This window comes from Mauremys mutica, chromosome 3 (genome assembly GCF_020497125.1).
Source record: "Mauremys mutica isolate MM-2020 ecotype Southern chromosome 3, ASM2049712v1, whole genome shotgun sequence".
Taxonomy (NCBI): Eukaryota; Metazoa; Chordata; order Testudines; family Geoemydidae; genus Mauremys; species Mauremys mutica.
This window is the reverse complement of record NC_059074.1, coordinates 33,630,667-33,651,889: the sequence shown is the minus strand read 5'-3', so window position 1 is coordinate 33,651,889 and position 21,223 is coordinate 33,630,667. Positions and strand designations below refer to the sequence as shown.

Sequence of the window (21,223 nt, the reverse complement as noted above, 5' to 3'; positions counted from 1 at the left end):
CAGGTCTGTGGTCAGTGTCCCCCACCGCCTGAATAAGTCATGGAGTACTGCTGGGTTTATCTCCCATTCGTGGTCATGTGGGAACTTGCGACTGACACTGTCCACTATCAAGTTTTGTGAGCCCGGAAGGTAAGCTGCGGCTAGCATAATATCCTGGGAGAAGCACCAGTTCCATAGTTTTATTGCTTCTGCATAGAGGGAGGGTGATCTGGCTCCCCTTTTTTGGTTTATGTAATACATACATGCTATATTGTCTGTTAAGACTCACATGTGCGATCCTTTGATCGGCGGGAGGAAATGGACACAGGCATTCCTGACCGCCCTGAGCTTGAGGAGGATGTGAAGGGATATCTCCATGGATGACCACTTGCCTTGTGTTGTGAGGTCGTTTAGATGTGTGCCCCATCCTATGAAGTATGTGTCAGTATTGAGAAACAATGTCCGGGGGTGGAGTATGAGCATTATGGCCTGCAACAAGTCACGGTCGAAGCCTATGAATTCCAGGTGTTGTACTGAAGTGAGGGCTGATTTCTGAGCCCAGCTCTGAACAAGTCTATTGTGGATTTGGTGACTCAGCAAGCTTCTTGAAAGGACAGGGCTGTGAGGAGACAATTGTCCAGGTAGAGGTAAATCATGATTCCTTGGAAGCATAGGTACACGGCCACTACTGAGAGGTCCTTGGACAACACTCTCAGAGCTGATAGCCCAAAGGGGAGTACGCTGTACTGATAGTGGTCTTGTCCCAGGGTAAATCTAAGCAACCGTCTGTGGGATGGTAGGATTACAATATGGAAGTAGGCATCCTGAAGGTCAAAGGCCAAAAATCAGTACCCCGGTTCCAAATGCTGGAATAATCATAGCTAGAGTGAACTTTTTGAATTTTTGAACTTTGCTAAACTTGTTGAGTGCTTTGAGATCTAGCATGGGTCTCCAACCTCCCTCCCTCTTGAGTATTAGGAAATAAGAAGAGTAAAAACCTTTGCCTCATAGATGTTGAGGTACTGGTTCTATGGCTCCTAACTGGAGAAGACAATCTCTCTCTTGTTGTAGTAAACTCTCGTGAGGGGGTCGCTGAAGAGGGACAGAGAAGGGTTTTACAGAGGGGTGAGGAAGGTAAAGTGGATGGAATATGCATTATGAAAGATTTCCAGGATCCATCAGTCCAATGTTATCCATTCCCAAGTGCTGCGGAACATTCTAAGATGGTAGCCAAAATGGGTAGGAAGAGTTGGTCAGCTGTAGCAGTTGGGGGGAGTGGACTGTTGATGCCTCGACCAATACACCAAAATCAGCGTTTGGAGGTGGATGGTTGCGACGTGAAAGACAATGGGCCAGATGGTTTACGCCTGGGTAACAGATTTCTTTCTCTGAGGTTCATAACAGCACCGAGTCATGTATTGGGAGGTGTGTGGTTTGTGTTGGGACTGCAGACTGAATTCTCTCTTTTCTCTGGGCGTGTAGATCCCTAACGAGTAGACAGTAGCCCTAGAATATTTAATGGTATGAAGAGAGGTGCCCGTCTTCTCCGCGAAGAGCCTGGTGCCTTGAAAGAGAAGGTCTTTGACAGTCAACTACAGCTATTTAGGGAAGCCTGAAAGATGCAACTATGGCACAGTTGCATAAACACTACCGTGGAGATGAACTGGGTCAGGGTCAGCTGCACTGAAGGCAGACTTTAGTGTTGTTTTGGCTACTAGATCTCCCTCCTGGATGACAGCTTTGAACTGGTCAAGCTGTGACTCAGGAAGCTAATCAATAAAGTTGCTAAGTTTCCAGTAGTTGACAGTCATATTTTGCCATTAAGGCTTGATAATTATTGATTCAGAACTGTCCTGTGGCCAAGGAATAGGCTTTCATCCCAAAGAGGTCCAAGCATTTCCAATCCCATTCATAGGGATGCACCTCATTTGGTGTTGACAATCCTAAGAGTTTAACGCATAGACGACAATGGAGTTGTGGGGAAGCTGGGAGAAGAGGAATTCCGTCTCCCCACCCAGGCATAATTTTTTTTTTTTTTTTAATCAGCCTACTTACAAATAGACGTCACCGATGCTGCGATCTGCCGCATGGTTTTTGAGGGGTCCAGGAGAGCCTCATTAATGGGAAGGGCTATTTTAGAGGATGAGGAGTGTAATACATCAAGTTTGTGATGGGTGTCCTTAACTTTCTCCAAGGGAATCTGCAGTGTATCTGCAACTCTCTTTGCCAAGTCCTAGAAAAGTTAGAAGACTTCAGCTAAGGATACTGATGGAGGCATGATGGCCTCATTTGGGGAGGAGGAAGATATGTTGGCCCTCCGAGTCACCTCTTCCTCAGTGCCATCCTCCTGTTCCTCCACAATCTTCTCTAGAGGTTCCCAGGTTCTGGATGCCATGGCCAAGGAGGCATGTGTCAGGGGTTCACGGGCAAAACTGGAAGCCCGAGAAACATGGGGGTGATATGTAGGCCAAGGATCCCAGTATGGCCAATGGGCCACTGGAATAAAGCCGGGTGGTGGTACCCATGATTGGCGTACCAATGTGGTGGTGGGGTTGTCTGAGGGTATGCTCAGGAGGCCTCTTGGTAGAGGGCACCATAGGGAGCATGAAAGGAATAGTGGGAAACAGCCTCCTCTGGCTCGCTGTCTGAGTCTGCACTGTAGAGGGGAGGTGAGTGGAGAAGACTTGGTGCTGAGGTCCCAGTGTCAAGAAGAGGAGATTCCAGTACGTCAGATACCTGGAGCTCTCTTGAGTGCTGGAATTCTGGCATTGCTGATCGACCCAGTGCCACTGGTGGTACCAATGGAGTCAGGAATCTTGCCTGCACTCAACGCCCCAGTGCTGGATGGGGCATTGATGACAGCGCTAATGGTACAGCATGTTGTTACTGGAGTGCTCCTATCTTTCTTCGTTGACTCGGTGCCTATGCCCATCGGGTCTTTAGGAGTGTCAATGGTACCTGCCACTACATATCTTCATGAGCCGACGGTACCAAGCATGCTGGAGATTTTTTAAGGCTGACTCAGGGCTCAAGCTGCGAACTTCCCACTCTCTTTTTTGATGATCTACAAAAGGGGTCTGATGCTGATTTCTTAGACTCGTAGTCCTTGGATGTTGAGGGCTGTGGGGAAGACTCACGTCTGCCAAGTGAATCTCAGCACAGGCCTGAGGTGAGACTGGAGGGCTGCTTCCATGAAGATGATCTTTTGTCTCAACATCCTGTCCTTTCGAGACCTGGGTCTGAGTTGCTGGCAGAGACCACGCTTCTGTGGATGTGGCCTTCCCCAAAGTAGTGTATGCACTAGGATTGCTTGTCTGCTACAGGGATGGCCACTTTGCAGAAGAGGCACTTCTTGAACCCTGGTGAACCAGGCATACCCTGTTGTGGGAAGGATCCCCAACAAAAAAGGGGGGGGAAATAAAGTCTTGTTTCTTTTGTTTTGTTCGGGAAGAAAAAAAGAGAGAGAGGAAAAAAACTAGAACTAAGACTGGGGAGACTAATTACAGAAATGTTAAAGCAACAAATGGTCGCAAACAGACTGCTAATCTCTAGCCAGGGGCAGCTGAAAAGGAACTGAGGATGGGTAGCCTCATGGCGTGGCACAAGGAGAAACAGCACATGTGCGGTCCTAATGGACACTGATACCGAAGTTCTCCAATAAGCAATGCAGGGATACAAGCACTCCTACAGTGGTGCATCCATAGGGACACTATTCGAAGAAGAACCAGTTTTACACGAGCTGTTTATTTTTACTACTGGATGTACAGATTATAACCTTATTTCTCCTTGTCCAGAAGTGCGGAGACTACAGAGAAGCTCTGCACAGAACAAGTAGAGAAGTCAAAGCTGTGCATCCACATTGTTCCAGGCTACTCCACTTGCTGGAGTCCTGCCCCTGAAGCACCAACCAGTGACCATGTAAGGTCAGGCTACAAAAAGGGATCTACAAAGTCAAATATGGATCTAGGTCTGAGTTACTTAAAAATTATTACCATTTTTCTTGTGGCTCATCCTAGCATTTGAGATTACCTTGAGGCATTCCAGCTAACAGCCTCTAGATTTAAGTTAGGGCTGCCGATTAATCGCAGTTAACTCAACAATTAACTCAAAAAAATTAATCACAATTAATTGCAGTTTTAATCACACTGTTAAACAATAGAATACCAATTGAAAATTAAATATTTTGGATGCTTTTCTACATTTTCATATATATTGTATTCTGCATTGTCACTGAAATAAGTGTATATTATTTTTTATTACAAATATTTGAACTGTAAAAATGATAAACAAAATAAATAGTATTTGTCAATTCACCTCATACAAGTACTGTAGTCCAATCTTCGTGAAAGTGCAACTTACAAATGTCGATTTTTATTTTTTTTTTGTTAACGCATCTGGCACGTAAATATCTTGCGATGCCGACTACAACAGTGCCATGCGAACGCCTGTTCTCACTTTCAGGTGACACTGTAAACAACAAGCGGGCAGCATTATCTTCTACAAATGTAAACAAACTTGTTTGTCTTAGCGATTGGCTGAACAAGAAGGACGACTTTCAGGCTCTGAAGTTTTAGATTGTTTTATTTTTTAATGCTTCTTTTTTTTTTTTTTAACCTAATTCTACATTTGTAGGGTCTACTTTCATGATAGAGATGCAGTACAGTACTTCTATTAGGTGAATTGAAAAATACTATTTCTTTTGGTTTTTTACAGTGCAAATACTTGTAATCAAAAATAAAGTGAGCACTGGCACACTTTGCATTCTGTGTTGTAACTGAAATCAACATATTTGAAAACGTAGAAAACATCCGAAAATATTTAAATAAATGGTATTCTATTATTAACAGAGCAATTAATTTTTTAAATCGCACAATTAATTTTTTTAATTGCTTGACAGCCCTAATTTAAACGTTTGTGGAATAGCTGTCCCCATGATTGGATAGACTCTGAAATGTGCTTCTCAGTTGCTCTGCCCAAGTCTGAGTTTGCGGACCTTCAAGTCAGGCTTTTTATTAATGGATGATTTTTGTTGATTTCAAGGAGAGGGTTTGATGTGCCTTTGAAGGTGATGTTGTGATAAAACTGTTCTCGAATTACCATCATTAAATAAAAAATAAATACATATTATAAATATCTCTTCTTTTATGCTACTATCTTTCTCACCCGTCTATTAAGAGCAGTTTTGCTGCCAAGTTTGGTCATCTCTCCAAGGCTATTCTGAGAAACTCTTCTGTCAACTTCTTCATGTATTCCTAAAGAATGACATTTTCCCCATTAAAAAACATTTCACTCTTCCATTTCATCTGCTTATTCCAACTGTAAAATATATAAAATTACCAAATATTCGCAAAGATGTTATTAAAAAAGCTAAAGATTAATGGTTTAAAGATTACTTATTTTATAACCTTGCTATAGTCTCCTTGCAATATAAACGTACCTGAAGTATCTGTATATGGAATATCTCCATTGGTAGTTGAAGCTACCATCAGCTTTTTTGCACTACTGAGCCCACGACTATTAAGAAAAACAGGCAAATGGACTATATTTCTCATGTAATCATGTCCATTTATGTTTGAATCACGTAACACACTATTGAGGTTCTGGTTAATTGCCTTTATAATAATATGTGGGTCACTTGCAAAAATGGCAATAAATGGGCCTTTTGAAAACAGGACTCGTACCTGCAATAAGAAAAAAAGGTAGATTGTAAATTGTTTTTTTTACTGTGTGCCATTAAACATTCTTGCAGTCAAAATTTTGTATTTATTTTGTTTGATGAGTTGAATAGAAAAACTATATGGAACACAACATATTTTTTCTACTACATATACTGTCAGAAGTCATCATATTAAATAGTACCATGAAAATAATATGTTTGATATACCACAAAAATTAATAGCAAATTTTTAACTCCTGAAAACTTTTCAGATAAAATAGCCTTTTAATTTATATAAATTTTAGTTGAGAAGTTTGAAAAAAAATTTCAACCAAAAAAACTAAGCTCAAGATGACACTAATTCATAGCGCCTTAGATCTCAAAACACTTCACTATCATTAAAGAGTTATTCTCAGCACTTCCGGGAGCAGAACTTTGGCTGGTGTAAACAGTTGCAGGTTCTACTGAAGCTAGGACAATTTACATAAGCTGAGGATCTGTTCCCTGGGAGGTAGGCAAAAATCATCTCTGCAAAACAACAACTCACTGTGTCAAGCATCTGTAGAACTTTGTCTTGTTCACAAGCATCCAATCCATCAATAATTACGACAAGTCTTGTCTGATTCTGAGTGAAGCTATCAATAGTTTTTGCCATTTTAGCCATCAGTTCCACTTCACACTTCAGAACCTACAAAAGTTTAAAAAAAAAAAAAAAAAAGAACATTTCAATATTAAAAGAAAGAATAGAAGCTATATAGTGGAAATATGAAGAGAACTTTTTAGAAATTGGGGCAAAGGCTTTCTAAGCGCAATATTAGTTTTAATGAAGTTTTATATTTTTTTTAAATGTCATTCCCTTTAAAAATGATCTATCCCAATAATATTTTAATATTATTAACTAATACTTTTAATTACTGAAAAGGGAAAAGAAAAATACAATGCAATTAAAAAAGAAATCAGTTAAATATCTGTTTTTTCATAGTTATTTATTTTAATCAGGATTTTTTTCTTCCTTAAACAGAGTTTAAGAGGGCTGTTCTGAAAGGATGCATATTTTTAGTTTTTGTAATAATTTATAATAATAATTGGAGATATACCAATCTCCTAGAACTGGAAGGGACCTTGAAAGGTCATCTAGTCCAGCCCCCTGCCTTCACTAGCAGGACCAATTTTTGCCCCAGATCCCCAAGTGGCCTCCTCAAGGATTGAACTCACAACCCTGGGTTTAGCAGGCCAATGCTCAAACCACTGAGCTACCCCTCCCTCGCTCACTGAGCTTATTGTCTAAAGTTGTCTAAAGTTGTAGTTTTGGTCTGGTCTGGTCACAAACGGTCATAAGTTAATATCACCTTAGGTTCATTTAACAGTGATAAATTAATACACATTTACAGTAACTCACCATTTCAAGAGTGAGTCAAAAGAGTTCAAAACAGCTATAGCTTCTTCTAATGTCTCCAGTGAAATTGCATAAAATTTACGCTAAATAATTCTTCTAAGATTTTCCTTATCTGTGTTCCTGTTTGAATGTCTTTTGTAGCTTTGTGTAGAAACCTTATACGCTTCACAATAAATATTGTAAGTAATTTTTGTAGTGTTTTCTTAAAGTTTAAGTGGGAATGGACTGCGGGACAAAAGGATGCAAGTGCAGTTCCTGATGGAAATGATTTTCTTCATAAATAGCTGTGCATGAAACATTCTCCACTGTAAGATAAATATGATGGAACAGTGTAGCTCCTAATGGAGATTTAATCTGACAGACAAGATCTCATGAGAACCCAGCCCCAAGCAAACAACTTTCGGTACAGAGCACATAAGTTTTGAGCAAGGAACAGTAAGGCTTTGGCTACACTTGCATTTCAAAGCGCTGCCGCGGCAGCGCTTTGAAGCGCTAAGTGTAATCAAAGCACCAGCGCTGGGAGAAAACTCTCCCAGCGCTGTCCGTACTCCACTTCCCTGTGGGGAATAACGGACAGCGCTGGGAGCGCGGCTCCCAGCGCTGGGGCTTTGACTACACTGGCGCTTTGTAGCGCCGCAATTTGCAGCGCTGCAGAGGGTGTGTTTTCACACCCTGCTGCAGCGCTGCAAATTTGTAAGTGTAGCCAAGCCCTAAGACAGTCATGAACAAATTTTAGACATAGCTAATTTCAAAGACTTCTTAAATATTTAAGAGACACTAAACAAAAACTATACAAAAATTCAAAGGGTATAAAAATATAACCCCCTGAGAAATTTCACATTGATTTTCCTCTTTGAAAAAGTGGCCAAACAGGAATTTAAGCCCCATTTTAATCCCATTTTAGAAAGCAACCATAACTATGGAGTCCACATCAGGCTTCTCTATAAACAGCATTTACTGGTGCTGCTACTATCACTTTTGCTACCAAGTTTTTAACTGGCTCTTAAAGTCTTAAGTCACTCTCTCATTGGCTTCATTCTTTTCTTAACCAAAGACGCTATCGATGGCAAAGGACTGACAATGCTCAAAGTTATGCATGTGTAATTTATTCTTTATTAACTTTGCGGTAAAGTTTCTATGATTATATTGAATCTTAACAATATTTGAAGCAATTGCTTTTATCACATTATTGCAGGTCTTATGATGGGGTGCCTGACTCACATACGCCCTGAGCAGGAGCCAGGAGGGGCCAATTAATATCACATGTTGCACCTGGCAGGGAATCATGGATTGACAGGCCCTAGTGGCAGAAGAAGCCCAGCTGGGGGAGGAGCCAGGATAGGAGTATAACGCCAGGAAGTGAGAGCAGGAAGGGGCTTCCAGGAGGTCTGCAGTCACTCCCCAGAGAGATAGAAAGTTGGCCAGAAATAAAAAAGGGACCCAGGAGGAGAGTGTGCCTTGGGGTCCTGCCCTGAAAGGGGAAGTCTGGCAAGAGGTTGAGATGGGTGAAGCAGCCACAGGGAGCAGAGGAATGTCCAGTGGTAAATCCAGAGAAAGGCAAGGAGATGGAGAGGTGGAGTAGTAAGGGGCCCAGGAAACAGAAACAGGGTGCAAATCTGAGCAGACCTAGATTGCTAATCATAGGGTTCCTGAACTGGAACCTGGAGTAGTGGATGGACCCATGTCCCCCTATTAGTCACTGGGAAAGTGGTGCAGGACCTGGAGACATGAAACGGAAGACGTTCTGAGGCAGCATCCAGACAGCTTGTCTGGCAGGACTTCGTTACCCTGGAGGGGGGGGACACTATACAGTGACATGACTGGAGTGCCAACTCAAAAACAGAGCACCCTGAGGCCCAAGAGAAAGAGGGGCCACGGTGCAAACAACCAATGAAGGGTGTGCCAGAAGACGCGAGATCTAATCCCCAGACCCAACCACAATGAGGAGCACCCTCTGGTGAGTGGGACCCCTTTAAAGGTCATTTAGATAATTTATTGTCTAAAGTGTTGTTTTTCTAAACAAAGTAAAATTGTAAACTGAAAATATGTTTAGCCAATCAAGTAATTCTTGATTGAATAGACAGATCATATGCACTGAATATAATTTTCAGTAGGAGAGCAATGTTCATTTATTTGAAAACTTGTTCTAATGTTTGTGAGGTTTGGTTTGATCAGATGGATGACATCCTATTGTAAGAGGATCATTGTACTCCTTTGTATTAATGAATGATGATTCAGAATATCAATGCTTACCTTCATGAACCCTTCACTTTTCAGTTTGTGGAGCTTGGAAGCAGCATTATGAAGACGTTTTCTCTGGGAATTTAAGACTGAGTCCAACACTTGCCACCATGTACGACAGTTCAAGATAAATGCCAAACCAATAACACATGCAACTGATATCAGAATAGCATTCACCGTCATGTTCTTTGGATCTACATTAAAAATGACCAGCAGTGTGATCCCAGCAATAATGCAACCAAGTATGAAGAGGAAGATAACAAAAGATGGGAGACAGCAGGTTTTCTTCCATTTCTTTTTACCTATAAAACATAAAATAGTCATTGGATGTTGCATGCATCTCTAAATTTTCTATCCAATTTAATATGAAAATGCTTAAGTTTGTAAACTCTGTATATGATTATAACTGTCTAAAAATGGTGGGCTAAGTTTGGCCAAATTCTTGCAAAGAGGATGTTGGGGTACCAATCCAGTCTTTAGTTTCTCTTGTCGAAGAGACCCATCCTGGACGTGGGTGGTCTTTGCTGTGAAAGAGGCTGATAGTTTCTCACAGTGACAAGTCCTGGGCTCTTGTGTGAAGTGGAGGCAGTCTGTGTTCATGAGTTCTGCAAAGTCTGACAACACTGCCTCTATGGCAGAGGAGAAATAGGATCGCTGCAGGATAGGTTTATAAAAATTTCTTGTTCTGAAGTCTGTTTCAGTCACCTGATTTACACTATCCATACACAAACTCTCTTCCTTTCACTTCTTTTATTTTCATAGGAGTAGGGCGGAAAAAACTATTCTGGTTTTCATTAAGATTTAATCTCAACAGTTTATTATGATTATGATTATTTATTAAGCACTGGCAACTGTTTGCTCAAAGCCTGCAGAGTGAGTGAATGTGAATATATACATAAATATTATTGGATTAAATTTTCCAAACCCTGCCTTCCCTTTTGAGGGATCAGTTTCCAAAATGTTCATGTACACCAACAAATTAGATTACTAACTACCTGGTTTTAAGCTCAAAACTGACAGATATTCAACTACTAATACAAAAAGAAGTCTCTGAAGCCACAATCTTGATTTTTTAATCCATGCCCTTCTGCCTAGTGAAAAAGAGTCAAGAATATCTAGGACCTTCTACTAACAGATGATTCCTCCTGTGAAGAAGGAAACCTTCCACTTGGAGTAAGATGATCAAGAAGCCAGCAAAAATGTCTCCAACTTCATTTGACAAGTGCTAGTATCCTAGATCCCTGTCAGTAAGGGGAGGGGCATGGAACAGAAAAAATAATTGTTTTTATGGATGGATTATTCTTTTGTCCATGGACAAGTGACATAATATCTGCATTCCTGCTGATTCTCCTAATTGCATTTAACACCAATTACATACTCCTGTCTGATGTCTGAGAGCTTGTAGGGATGAAATGAAATTCCTTCTGACCAAACCCAGTGAGAAACAATGAGCAATTATTCCTTCAATCTACAGATCCCTCACCTGTGGTGTTTCTCAAGGCTCAATCCTCTCCCCATCATATTCAGTACCTATATGAAACCACTGTGTAAAGTGGAATAAACAGCATGGCTAGAGTGATGGCAGTATAGAGATTACAGCCTCATCAGTGAAATAGCATCACCTACCAGCTTCCTCAATGCCTGGACAAATGCAGCAGGTGCAGCTAGGTGAAGACCAGTTGGCTGAAGCTGAACTCAGGCAAGATGGAGGAAATGCTTGTGTGAATTGAGAAGTGCTTTGAAGAACTCATCTTCCTCACATAATCCCATTCTGTTAAGAACGTCTTCCCTTTGACTGTTAAGTCAGTCAGCAGCCGTGGAGTGCTTTTTAACTCCTCACTGCTACTGGAAGTGCAAACATCTACGGATGAAAAGAGCCCACCCTTTTCCATTTGTGGCTAGCCAGAAAATTCTGCCCCACTCCTGTCACAATCAGAGTTGGTAACAGTGATAGAGTTGGAAGACAATAACGAGAAGGGTCATGCAGGGATCAGTTCTGGGTCCAGTTCTGTTCAATATCTTCATCGGGTGATTTAGATAATGGCACAGAGCGCACACTTATAAAGTTTGCGGATGATACCAAGCTGAGAGAGGTTGCAAGTGCTTTGAGGATAGGATAAAAATTCAAAAAAAGATCTGGACAAACTGAAAAAATGGTCTGAAGTAAATAAGATTGCATTTGTCCTTATTGAATTTAAAGTACTCCATTTACAAAGGAACAATCAGTCACATATAAAATGGGAAATGACTGCCTAGGAAGGAGTACTGCGGAAAGGGATCTGGAGGTCATAGTGGCTCACAAGCTAAATACAAGTCAACACTAACAGTGTTGCAAAAAATAAAATAAAATCACTCTGGGATGATGTGACATTATCTGATTAAAATAAGATAATATAGATAATTGTTGCAACCACTGATATATATGCAGAAAATCTTGTACAAAGGTTGTCAAGTGAGGTGTCTATGAAAAGGTTATGATTTGCTTGTTATGATTCTGCTATCTGTATGCATGTATTTGAAGTTATAAGTATTGGCTCTATACTTGGATTTCAAATGTTTGCTCCTGGGGTAATGCCCATCACATCTTGGAAGGACTATTCGAATTAAGTGGCTCATCAAGAAACACTTGGCTGACAATGGACCATGGTAGACAACCATCTACACTGAGTGGACTGTCATGTAAACGTGCTATCTGGAATGTATGTAATGGCTTCCTGCAATGATGGAGGGAAACCGGGCATGAACATGTGGCTTGCCAATGTGACTCCAAACTCCATCTTGTTGCTGTAAATTTCCACAGTAAGAACAATGGGATGCCCTCCACATGGCAAAACCTGTAAAAGGCCCTGGGGAAACACCTCCACTTTGTCTTCAATCCTGCTTCTTTACCTCTGAAGGAACTTTGCTACAAACAGAAGCTCTGAACAAAGGACTGAATGACCCATCCAAACCATGGATGTACTCCAGAGACTTGATTTAAGCCAGCAGTTTATTCCATCACTGCTACAAGCCTGAATCAAGAAATTTCCCATTACTGTATGTGATTGATTCCTTTAACCAATTTTAACTCTCACCTTCCTTTCTTTTTATGAATAAGCCTTCAGATTTTAGATACTAAAGGATTTGCATCAGCGTGATTTTTGGGTAAGATCTAAGTTATATATTGACCTGTGTGGCTGGTCCTTTGGGATCAGAAGAACCTATTATTTGATGAGACTGATTGTAAAGAACCACTCATCTCTGAATCCAGTGTTTCTGGTGGTGATATAAGAACTGGAATGCCTGAGAAAACTGCCTTTATGTTTTCTTGTTAGCCAGTGTGGTGAAACAGTTTACTTTTGTGGCTGGTTTGGTATATCTTATAAAAGAATAACCACCAGTTTTGGGTTGTGTTTGCCCTATTTCTCAGCAGTTCATCCTGAATTTGGCATCCTCAGTTGTGACCCACTAAGGCATGGTTACAAATGTATTAGCAGGAGTGTTGTAAGCAAGATAAGTAGTAATTCTTCCACTCCTGTCCGTGCTCATTAGGCTTCAAATGGAGTACTGTGTCCAGTTCTGGGTGCCATATTTCAGGAAAGATGTGGACTAATTGGAGAAAATCCAGAGAAGAGCAATAATAATGTAAAGGTCTAGAAACATGACCTATGAGGGAAGACTGAAAAAACTGGCTTTGTTTAGTCTGGAAAAGAGAAGACTGAGCCCTGGTCTACACTACAGTGTTAGGTCGAATTTAGCCATGTTAGGTCGATTTTATAATGAACGCGTCTATACAAGCAACCCCATTCTGTTGATCTAAAGGGCTCTTAAAATCGACTTCTGTACTCCTCCTCAGTGAGGGGAGTAGCCCTACAATCAACCTTGCTGGGTTGAATTTGGGGTAGTGTGGATGCAAATCGACGTTATTGGCCTCCATGAGCTATCCCAGAGTGCTCCAATGTGACCACTCTGGACATAACTTTCAACTCTGATGCACTAGCCAGGTACACAGGAAAAGCCCCAGGAAATTTTGAATTTCATTTCCTGTTTGGTCAGCATGGCAAGCTCACTGGCCTGGAGCAGTGAACCGCGGCCACTGGGAGCTGCAATCGGCCGAACCTGTGGACACGGCAGGTACACAAACTGGCCCGGCCCGCCAGGGGCTTTCCCTGCAGAAGCGGAGGAACAAGTTTGGGAACCACTGTTCTACATACACATATATATTTTTATGAAAAATTCTCAACTATGCTCAAGAATACCTTTTGCTTTCAGCTAATTGTTTTTTATAATCTTTCTACATAAAAAATTATGGCTTTGCAGCTTATTTTTCCAAGGTGAATGGAAAGGGTACAATTAAAGCAGTAATCTATCTTCTACATACCAAAAACTTAGTTTAGACATAATGTACTGATGTGAAAAAACAGAACACTTTACAACTGCAGTGAAATGGAAAAATCAGAAAAGTCATTTGAGTAATAAATACCTTGTGTATCTTCTGTCTTGAACACTCGAAAAAGTCTTGTTGCTAAGAAACCAAACTCCCTTTCACATGCATCAGAAAGGGTAGCAATCATCTCAGCCATTGACGTTTCACCACCTACACTGGACAGTCTATTGTAATCAGTAAATAGAAATCTGAAGCGAGACAAAAAACAAACAAACACATATCTTGTATGTAGAAGTCCTTTTTGGCTAGTGGAAATAAAACCTTTCTATTCCCCTACAGCTGAAGGGTACCCTTTCAAATGTGGCAGAAGCAACATTTAAATAAGAGTTTCTTTAATTAAGAGTCTCTATACCACTGCTCTTATAGCAATTTAGCCTCTTTCCCCTGCCTCCTTCTCCCCCATTTTCAACCTTTCCTTTGCCTCCATCCCTGTCTTATTTTAGCATTTGATTTACTGAAATATATGTCTCTCAGTATCTCAGAGTGCAAATATAAAAGACAAAACTTTAATGATCACAATCCACAAAAACCAAAGACTAATCCAACAATAACATTATGCAGAATTCTCTCATATGTATCCAGGATGAAAAATAAAAAAACAAGACAATACAATACCAGTATTTCAGCAGTTTCATGGTCAATCAAAAGGCATGGGAGTAAATAAGTTTCTAATTGATATACACATGATTAGACTGCAGTAGTAACCAAAGATAGAAAAATGCATAACTAATGAACAACAAAGGATCCATATCAGCCTTTCTGATGTAAATATATTGAAAAGTATATAAATAATTTTAAGAATTACATGGTCATGCTGCGATTACTTGAAACTTTACTAGACTTAATGTATACATGCACTTGTGATAGGGCAGCTATTTTATGTTGAGATTTACTAACCTACGTGAGGAAAAGGAAGAATAAAACTAAATCATAACTTCAAATTATAACATTACAATTTTAATCTAAATTTTATTTCTATTAGTTAAATTGGCATGTACAAATAGAGATGTAGCATAAAGTAATTTTAATAGCTTCTTAGTAAAGCATAAGGGAGTCTACCAGGAATCATAAAAGTTAGGGTTAATATTTGGTATCATTCTAGAAATACAAATACATACTATTCATTTGAATGTGATAATCATTACAAATATACATACAATCCTTAAAATATTGTAAGAATAAGCTTAATGAACCTGTTGCATATTTCACGTGATTTTAATATGAATAAATCTTGCATGGTTATCTTGGTAACCAATATTATTGTCTGCAAACTATCTTGATCAACTATTACTCTTTTTTCCCCTTACTAGAACATAAAGAGTTATTTGAAGGAGAATAAACTACACATACTTAAACCTGCTGGATTCCTATTTCCCTGTACTGTTTATAGATTGATGATAATGTAAAACTGAATTATGTAGGAAAGAGAAAGAAAAGTACATATGAAATAACTCTAACCTGACAGGTAAAGCTTTAGTGGTTTGCTCTGGTAATTCTGGTGGGTTCACAAACATCAGTTTGAGAAGCAGCTCCAAGTACCCCATATGTCTTGCCAACCTTGTACTTAATACCCAGGCCCAGTTCCAGCTTTCTCCTTCTCTTCGGCCACCAAAGTAAATCACAGCTGTAATAAAATATTTTCTTAACATCTCAATATAAAAAAAAGTCATGGAAGTCTGAACAGATAAGACCTTAATACTTATCAAAACTTGCAGAACTAATGAAGCCAAGTGGCTTCATTGTAGTACTTGGAATTGTCATGAAGAAGAATTAGCCTCTATTTCCAGCTAGTTACACATTAGTGGCCTGAACTAAGTGTTGTGGAAGCAGTTAGCTCAAGCCACAGAAGTATACTGGCCTTGTTACACCCAGCAGTGGTCCCTTCACCAAATGAAAAAAAAGCATTTTTGGGTTCTAAAGTTGGCCCTATCCAGTCTTTTTTTTTTTTAATCACAAGAATAGCAGCTGCAATATAACTCTCATGACTGAGATGGGATTTTAAAGCAAGGAAAAGGTGGCTCTGAGAGCACTGTCAGATATGCAAAGGGATCTGTACATACATAGAGTATCAAACTCAGAGCTTGGAAAGAAAGCTAATGAGAAACTGCTTCTCATATTTTATTATGGAAATGCTAGTCATGACTCCATAGTTAAGTAAACACTCTAAGTTAAAACAAACCAAAAATGGGTCCCTCAAGACATTTAGCACTCAAACCATTCTTTGCCTTAATAATGGACAGTTACTAAAACAGACACTTTAAACTAGTTAAAAATCATTGAAATCTTGTGCATTGAAATGTTTGAAGAATCAGATTGCAATAACGCTATGCTACTAACAGCTGTATCTCTTATGGCTATAGATTAAAACAAGTCCAGGCCAGTAGCTCAAGTAATTTATATGGGGCAATGATGACATTTGTGGTAACTCAACCAATCACCATCATTCCTCTCCAGTTAATGTGCATGCTGCAATTCAATTAACTGATATGAGTTAGTAGAGTGAAAGTGAACGTATGTCATGACTTCTCATTCATAGATTACTTATGCCAAATATCACTGGACTGGCCCCAACTATTACTGCTCTTAGAAGTTCTGTGGCTTCATGCTAGCAAAAATTAAGAGTCAGATTCACCAGTATACTCTGGCTGCTTTGTGCTGTTTCACAGATGCAACATTAACTCAGTCCGATAGTGATAGCAAGCAATAAGCATACAATTATGGTTAAGGCATATTAATGTCTGGTATCAAATTAATTTAAAACAAATTTTTAAAAAATAATTATTTTTAATCCTCCCTGCCCCTATCATGGCATCAAGATAAAACAGAGTTACAGGTATTCTGGGGACTTAAAATGGGTGTTTCTGCACTTTAACACATATGGGCATCTTTTCAGTTTAATTTAGCTCTGAATTTTCTGGATTTGCAATGCCGGTTTTGGTAACAATTACATTTTATATGATATTTTATCGTTGATATATATATATTTTAACTCCATCTTAATATATTTTTCCAACAGTTTTTAAATATTTCTGCAATTTTTAATCACACCCTCTTAATCATTTGAAGTATTACATGTTCATTTTTAAAAACTGAGCCCTACTCTTTTAAAACCTTGCTATTGCATGAATATTAAGCGCTTCTGTTAAAAATATTCAGTTCCAGAACTGAAGTGATATAAAATTAAAATATAGGAGTTGAGTCAATGAATTTTTTACTTACCAGCTATTGTTCTAATCCATATTAATGAAGTCAAATGCATTATTTTGCTGTTCTTATTAAGTTTATTCTCCAGTGTTTATTTTCATTGTTTTTAATAATAAACAATCTGGTTTTTGTATTTTTTTCAGAAGTACAGCATTTGCTTATGAATAAATACTGAACTCTAAAAATAGATAGAACTAGTATGTTGTATATGAAGTGAAAACAGACTTACTAAAGCATATGTATAGAACTGCTAATAAGCTCAGTGCCACAGCTATTCCGAGCATTGTGTCCACTGTGAAAGCAAGCAATAAACCCAGCCCTCCACACAGCAAGAGCGTAAGGAATACAATAAGCCAAGAGAACTGGAACAGAGGTTCAATCTGCTGTCCTGCAAAAGTTTTCATTTCATCTAGAATAGAAAAAGCATACAGAAAAGTCAAACTTAGTTGTATATTTTTATGACACAAAAAAATAAATTCCTGCAAACCAATCAAGGAAATTGTGTTAGAACCCTGATAATAACCATCACAGTATGAAAGTCATTATGTTATGTATTTATTTCTGGTTTTCAGTTTAAGTTCATACAAATGAGAATTCCAGCAACACATATTTAGTATCCATGGAGTGAGAGGTAAAAAAATGGTGGCATCAATTAAAAATGACTGAGGAATAGCTAACAAAGACTGAGAACAAATGAAAGTTCTCCAAATAGAAAAGTTAACTTAGGGTAGATATTAGCGCCAATAACGTACATTGCTTTTATTTATGATGGGAAGGATAAGGTGGAGTGAATGGATATATTCACTCAAGTAATAATTATTTAAGTTATTCAAACCATAAAAAATTGTAAGCAGAAATGAGTGTTTGAGTGACTGGGAATTAGGATGATAAATTAAATTGAAAAGATAATTTTAATACATCTTAGAAGTAAGATAATACTTTAACTTTTATGAATTAGATGGAACATCTCAAATATTTACAGGGTCAACCTGGAAATCTCATTGAGCAGCAGTAAATAAGAGTTTACATGCATTACAAAGAGGATAGAGAATACATGGAAAATGTTTAAATGGTATTCAATGAGTTAATGGTGATTTTCTCTTCAAATATTGCAGTCAGCCTGATTATGCTGGTCCAGAAAATGACAAGGAAAATTACTAGAATCAGAGAACACTTACATAAGAGAATTAAAATATCAGAATTTAGTTTCGAAAGATAACTAGAAGATGGGTGATACACATAAAAAAAAGCAAATAATATCACAAAGAAACAGCCATCAGTATTCACCCTTCCCTATAATACAAAGATAAACTTAAAATTGAAAGTAAAATTCCAAACTAAGAAAATGAAATACTTTCAAAGCAACAGAATTACCATGTGGGGGGATTCACTGCTGCAGGAAGCCTTGCAGACTAATAGGTTAGCAAGATTTAAAAACTGGTTAGATATTGTATAAAATGTACACATTTACGGCAGCACTAGCAAAATTAAAGGTTATCAATCCTCATGTTTTATATTTTCCCTGATTGATGGGTGCAATATGGAGGGGGAGAGTTTTGGAGAAGAGTTATATATTATCGAACCAGAGATAGGATACTGGACTAGATGGTCTACCTCAGTGTAGAAACGCCTGTGTGATATTTTATAGACTATGTATCTAAACATACAAAAAAGCTAAAAATCAAATGTTACCTTCCAGTTTTTTGAGCAAAAAAGATTTCCCACTTCCCCATTGGGCATACAGCCCTACACAGATAGGTGGCTGCATGGTTGGCTCACTGAGAATATCAGCCAAGGCACTGCTATAGAGATCATAACCCAGCATGTCTCCATCAGTTTCAGTAGGAGACAAATGCCCTGTAATGTAAATTTAATACATTATTTTTTTCATATGCTATATTTCACACAATTACTTGAAATCATGACAAATTTACTTGTGTAATAAATAATTCAATGGAAAAACAAAATCATCGTTTCTGTATATATATTCCTGCTCAACTGGATTTCAGCCATAAGTTTATAAACAGTAATATAGTTGTCAAAACTATTAAGATTTAATATGCAAGGACTCAAACAATATCCCACAGTTGCAGCAAGTTAAAGCAAATGAATTCCTCTCAAAAACAAGAACTAAATATAGACAAAACCAAATGCAAGGGAGTCATTGTCAACACATCTCACATTAGTTTCCTGTTCAGAAACAAATGACAAAAGCTTAATTCTAACTCTATTAGGGCTCTGGAAGAATGGATTTTCCTACTATATTCCTGTCAAGCTCTAATTTTCTTTTCAGATCACCACCTTTCCCCATATTACAACTACACATTTCTAAACTACACTCAATTTTCATCACACAATGGCCTTAGAAGATTCTTCTAATGCACCTAGTTATTTAATCCTTTAAATCCTAGTAGGAGCTCTATTCCCTTCAAAAGCAGATATTAATACTTAAGGATAAGACAAATAATGCTCACACTTACTGGCACCAAATATCTGAGTTAAAATACTTTTCTGGTGGTTACAGTCAATGTTATAAGGTGTCTCTCCTGCTTTGTTGGGTCTATAAAGCAGTCTGCCATCTTTTGGATTTCTTAAAAGCAATTCTGCAAGTTTACGGCTTCGTCCACGAATGGCAATATGAAGTGGAGTATCTCCTTTCTGTAATTAAATCAAGTGAAAAACTCTAGTAATAGCAATGGGTTAATTTTGAAAAAAGTGAGATTCTGAATGCAATAAATGTTTCAGAATATTAGTGTGGAAACAAAATATATTTTAAAGAAATTTTAATGACATAAACCCCTCCCTGGTACACACTCCCTAATGTAACATTGAAGAAATTCACCAAAAAGTTAACATGTAGGCAAAGGAGAAGGATAATAATAGTAAAAATACATTATAAAAAGTTCAGCTATCTTAAGTAGTCTTTCTCCATATTTTAAGACCCGTGAAACCAAAGGTTGCTATTAACATCAATCTTCTAGTAACTTCAGACACTTAAATACCAGTTATGCTATTTTCTGCTGTATAAAACTGTGTCACACTGACAGCTTTAACTAGGAAAGCATTTTCAAGGTCTTAAAGTTTCCCATAACAACAAATCAATACCACATTAATTTTGTTATTCATTATGATTTACCTCCCAAAAACGTGTTCAGTGCTTTACAGATGTAAAATAAAACAAGCTTCTCTCTCCAAAAAGCTTGCAATGTAAATGGACAACATACAGAGTAAGATGAAGACAGGAGTGGAAGGAAGAAGAAAATAGCAAGAAGAAATACACAGAACAGGTTGACTCACTTTTTAATTATTTTTAGAGTATCAATCAAAACTAAATATGAGTGACAAACAATAACATCGATCTAAACAGAGAGAAAGGAGACAGATTTTGCCACATTATTTTGTCCATCTCATCACTGTTGGTCCTCAGGTTAATTAAGTTGTGTTATGATTCTTTGGGCTTATTTTGAAATTGCTTGCCCAGACTTGCACTCCTGGCAGAATCAATCAATTGCACTTGCCTGTTTTAGACTGTTTTATTGCATTTGTGAAATTCCTTTTTATGCATGAAAGTAAAATTTAACTTCTTCTGGTACTGTATATCACTGAACACAATACAAATTAACACTTTAAAAGTATGAATCTTAATGGACAGAACCTATATGTTTTATTTTCTAGTGTTCTTATCAAGTATAATCAGCTCAATTTACACATAATGTGACAGCTTGAGGAAATGTGTATATCATCTTATGAATTGCATTTTGTCTTGTGACTTCCATTTATGACTAGAGTTGCCAGGTGTCTGGATTCCCAAAAGACAGGGCTCTATCTGGCTGCAAAAAACACTCATGATTCACTACCAAATTTGTGTACAAAACTAACTTGACTAGACAGTCAATAAATAAGTTACCAAATATTCTCTACCTTGTCAATAGCAGAAACCTTAGCTCCTTTATCCAGCAGAAGCTCTACTATATCAATATTTCTCATCTTGGTTGCTTTTATAAGAGGCGTTTCTCCATCCTAAATGTAAAAATTAGACGTAAACATATAAAAACCTTCATACAACATCATTCCTTTTGACCAACCATAATTAGGAATATTTTAACAAACTGAATTCTTTACTTTTAAGAGAGGACACTTTTATAATTCTAGAAGCATCACTACATAAAAAAATAGTGTTTCCCAACTTTTCCCTCAAAAATGCACTTACTCTTCAAGAACATAGTAAACTGATCAAAGGCATTCATCATAAGCAATGTAAATGCCTTTCTACAGACACTTCATTACACAGTCCAAAGCCAGTTGCTTTCATAAACAGTCT

General features: G+C 38.2%; 1 protein-coding gene across 2 annotated transcripts in view; it reads right to left on the bottom strand.

Moving 5' to 3' along the window:
- KIDINS220 (kinase D interacting substrate 220) overlaps window positions 1–21,223 on the bottom strand; it is a 171,940-nt gene that overhangs the window by 102,451 nt on the left and 48,266 nt on the right. For both annotated transcript variants that reach the window (XM_045010686.1, XM_045010685.1), the window contains exons 11-20: window positions 20,824–20,922; window positions 19,383–19,560; window positions 18,595–18,759; window positions 17,132–17,311; window positions 15,157–15,322; window positions 13,735–13,886; window positions 9,285–9,574; window positions 6,183–6,323; window positions 5,417–5,660; window positions 5,143–5,231 (exon numbers count right to left, since the gene is read on the bottom strand). In XM_045010686.1, coding sequence (XP_044866621.1) covers window positions 5,143–5,231; window positions 5,417–5,660; window positions 6,183–6,323; window positions 9,285–9,574; window positions 13,735–13,886; window positions 15,157–15,322; window positions 17,132–17,311; window positions 18,595–18,759; window positions 19,383–19,560; window positions 20,824–20,922 — 1,704 coding nt within the window. The remainder of the gene's footprint in view (window positions 1–5,142; window positions 5,232–5,416; window positions 5,661–6,182; window positions 6,324–9,284; window positions 9,575–13,734; window positions 13,887–15,156; window positions 15,323–17,131; window positions 17,312–18,594; window positions 18,760–19,382; window positions 19,561–20,823; window positions 20,923–21,223) is intronic.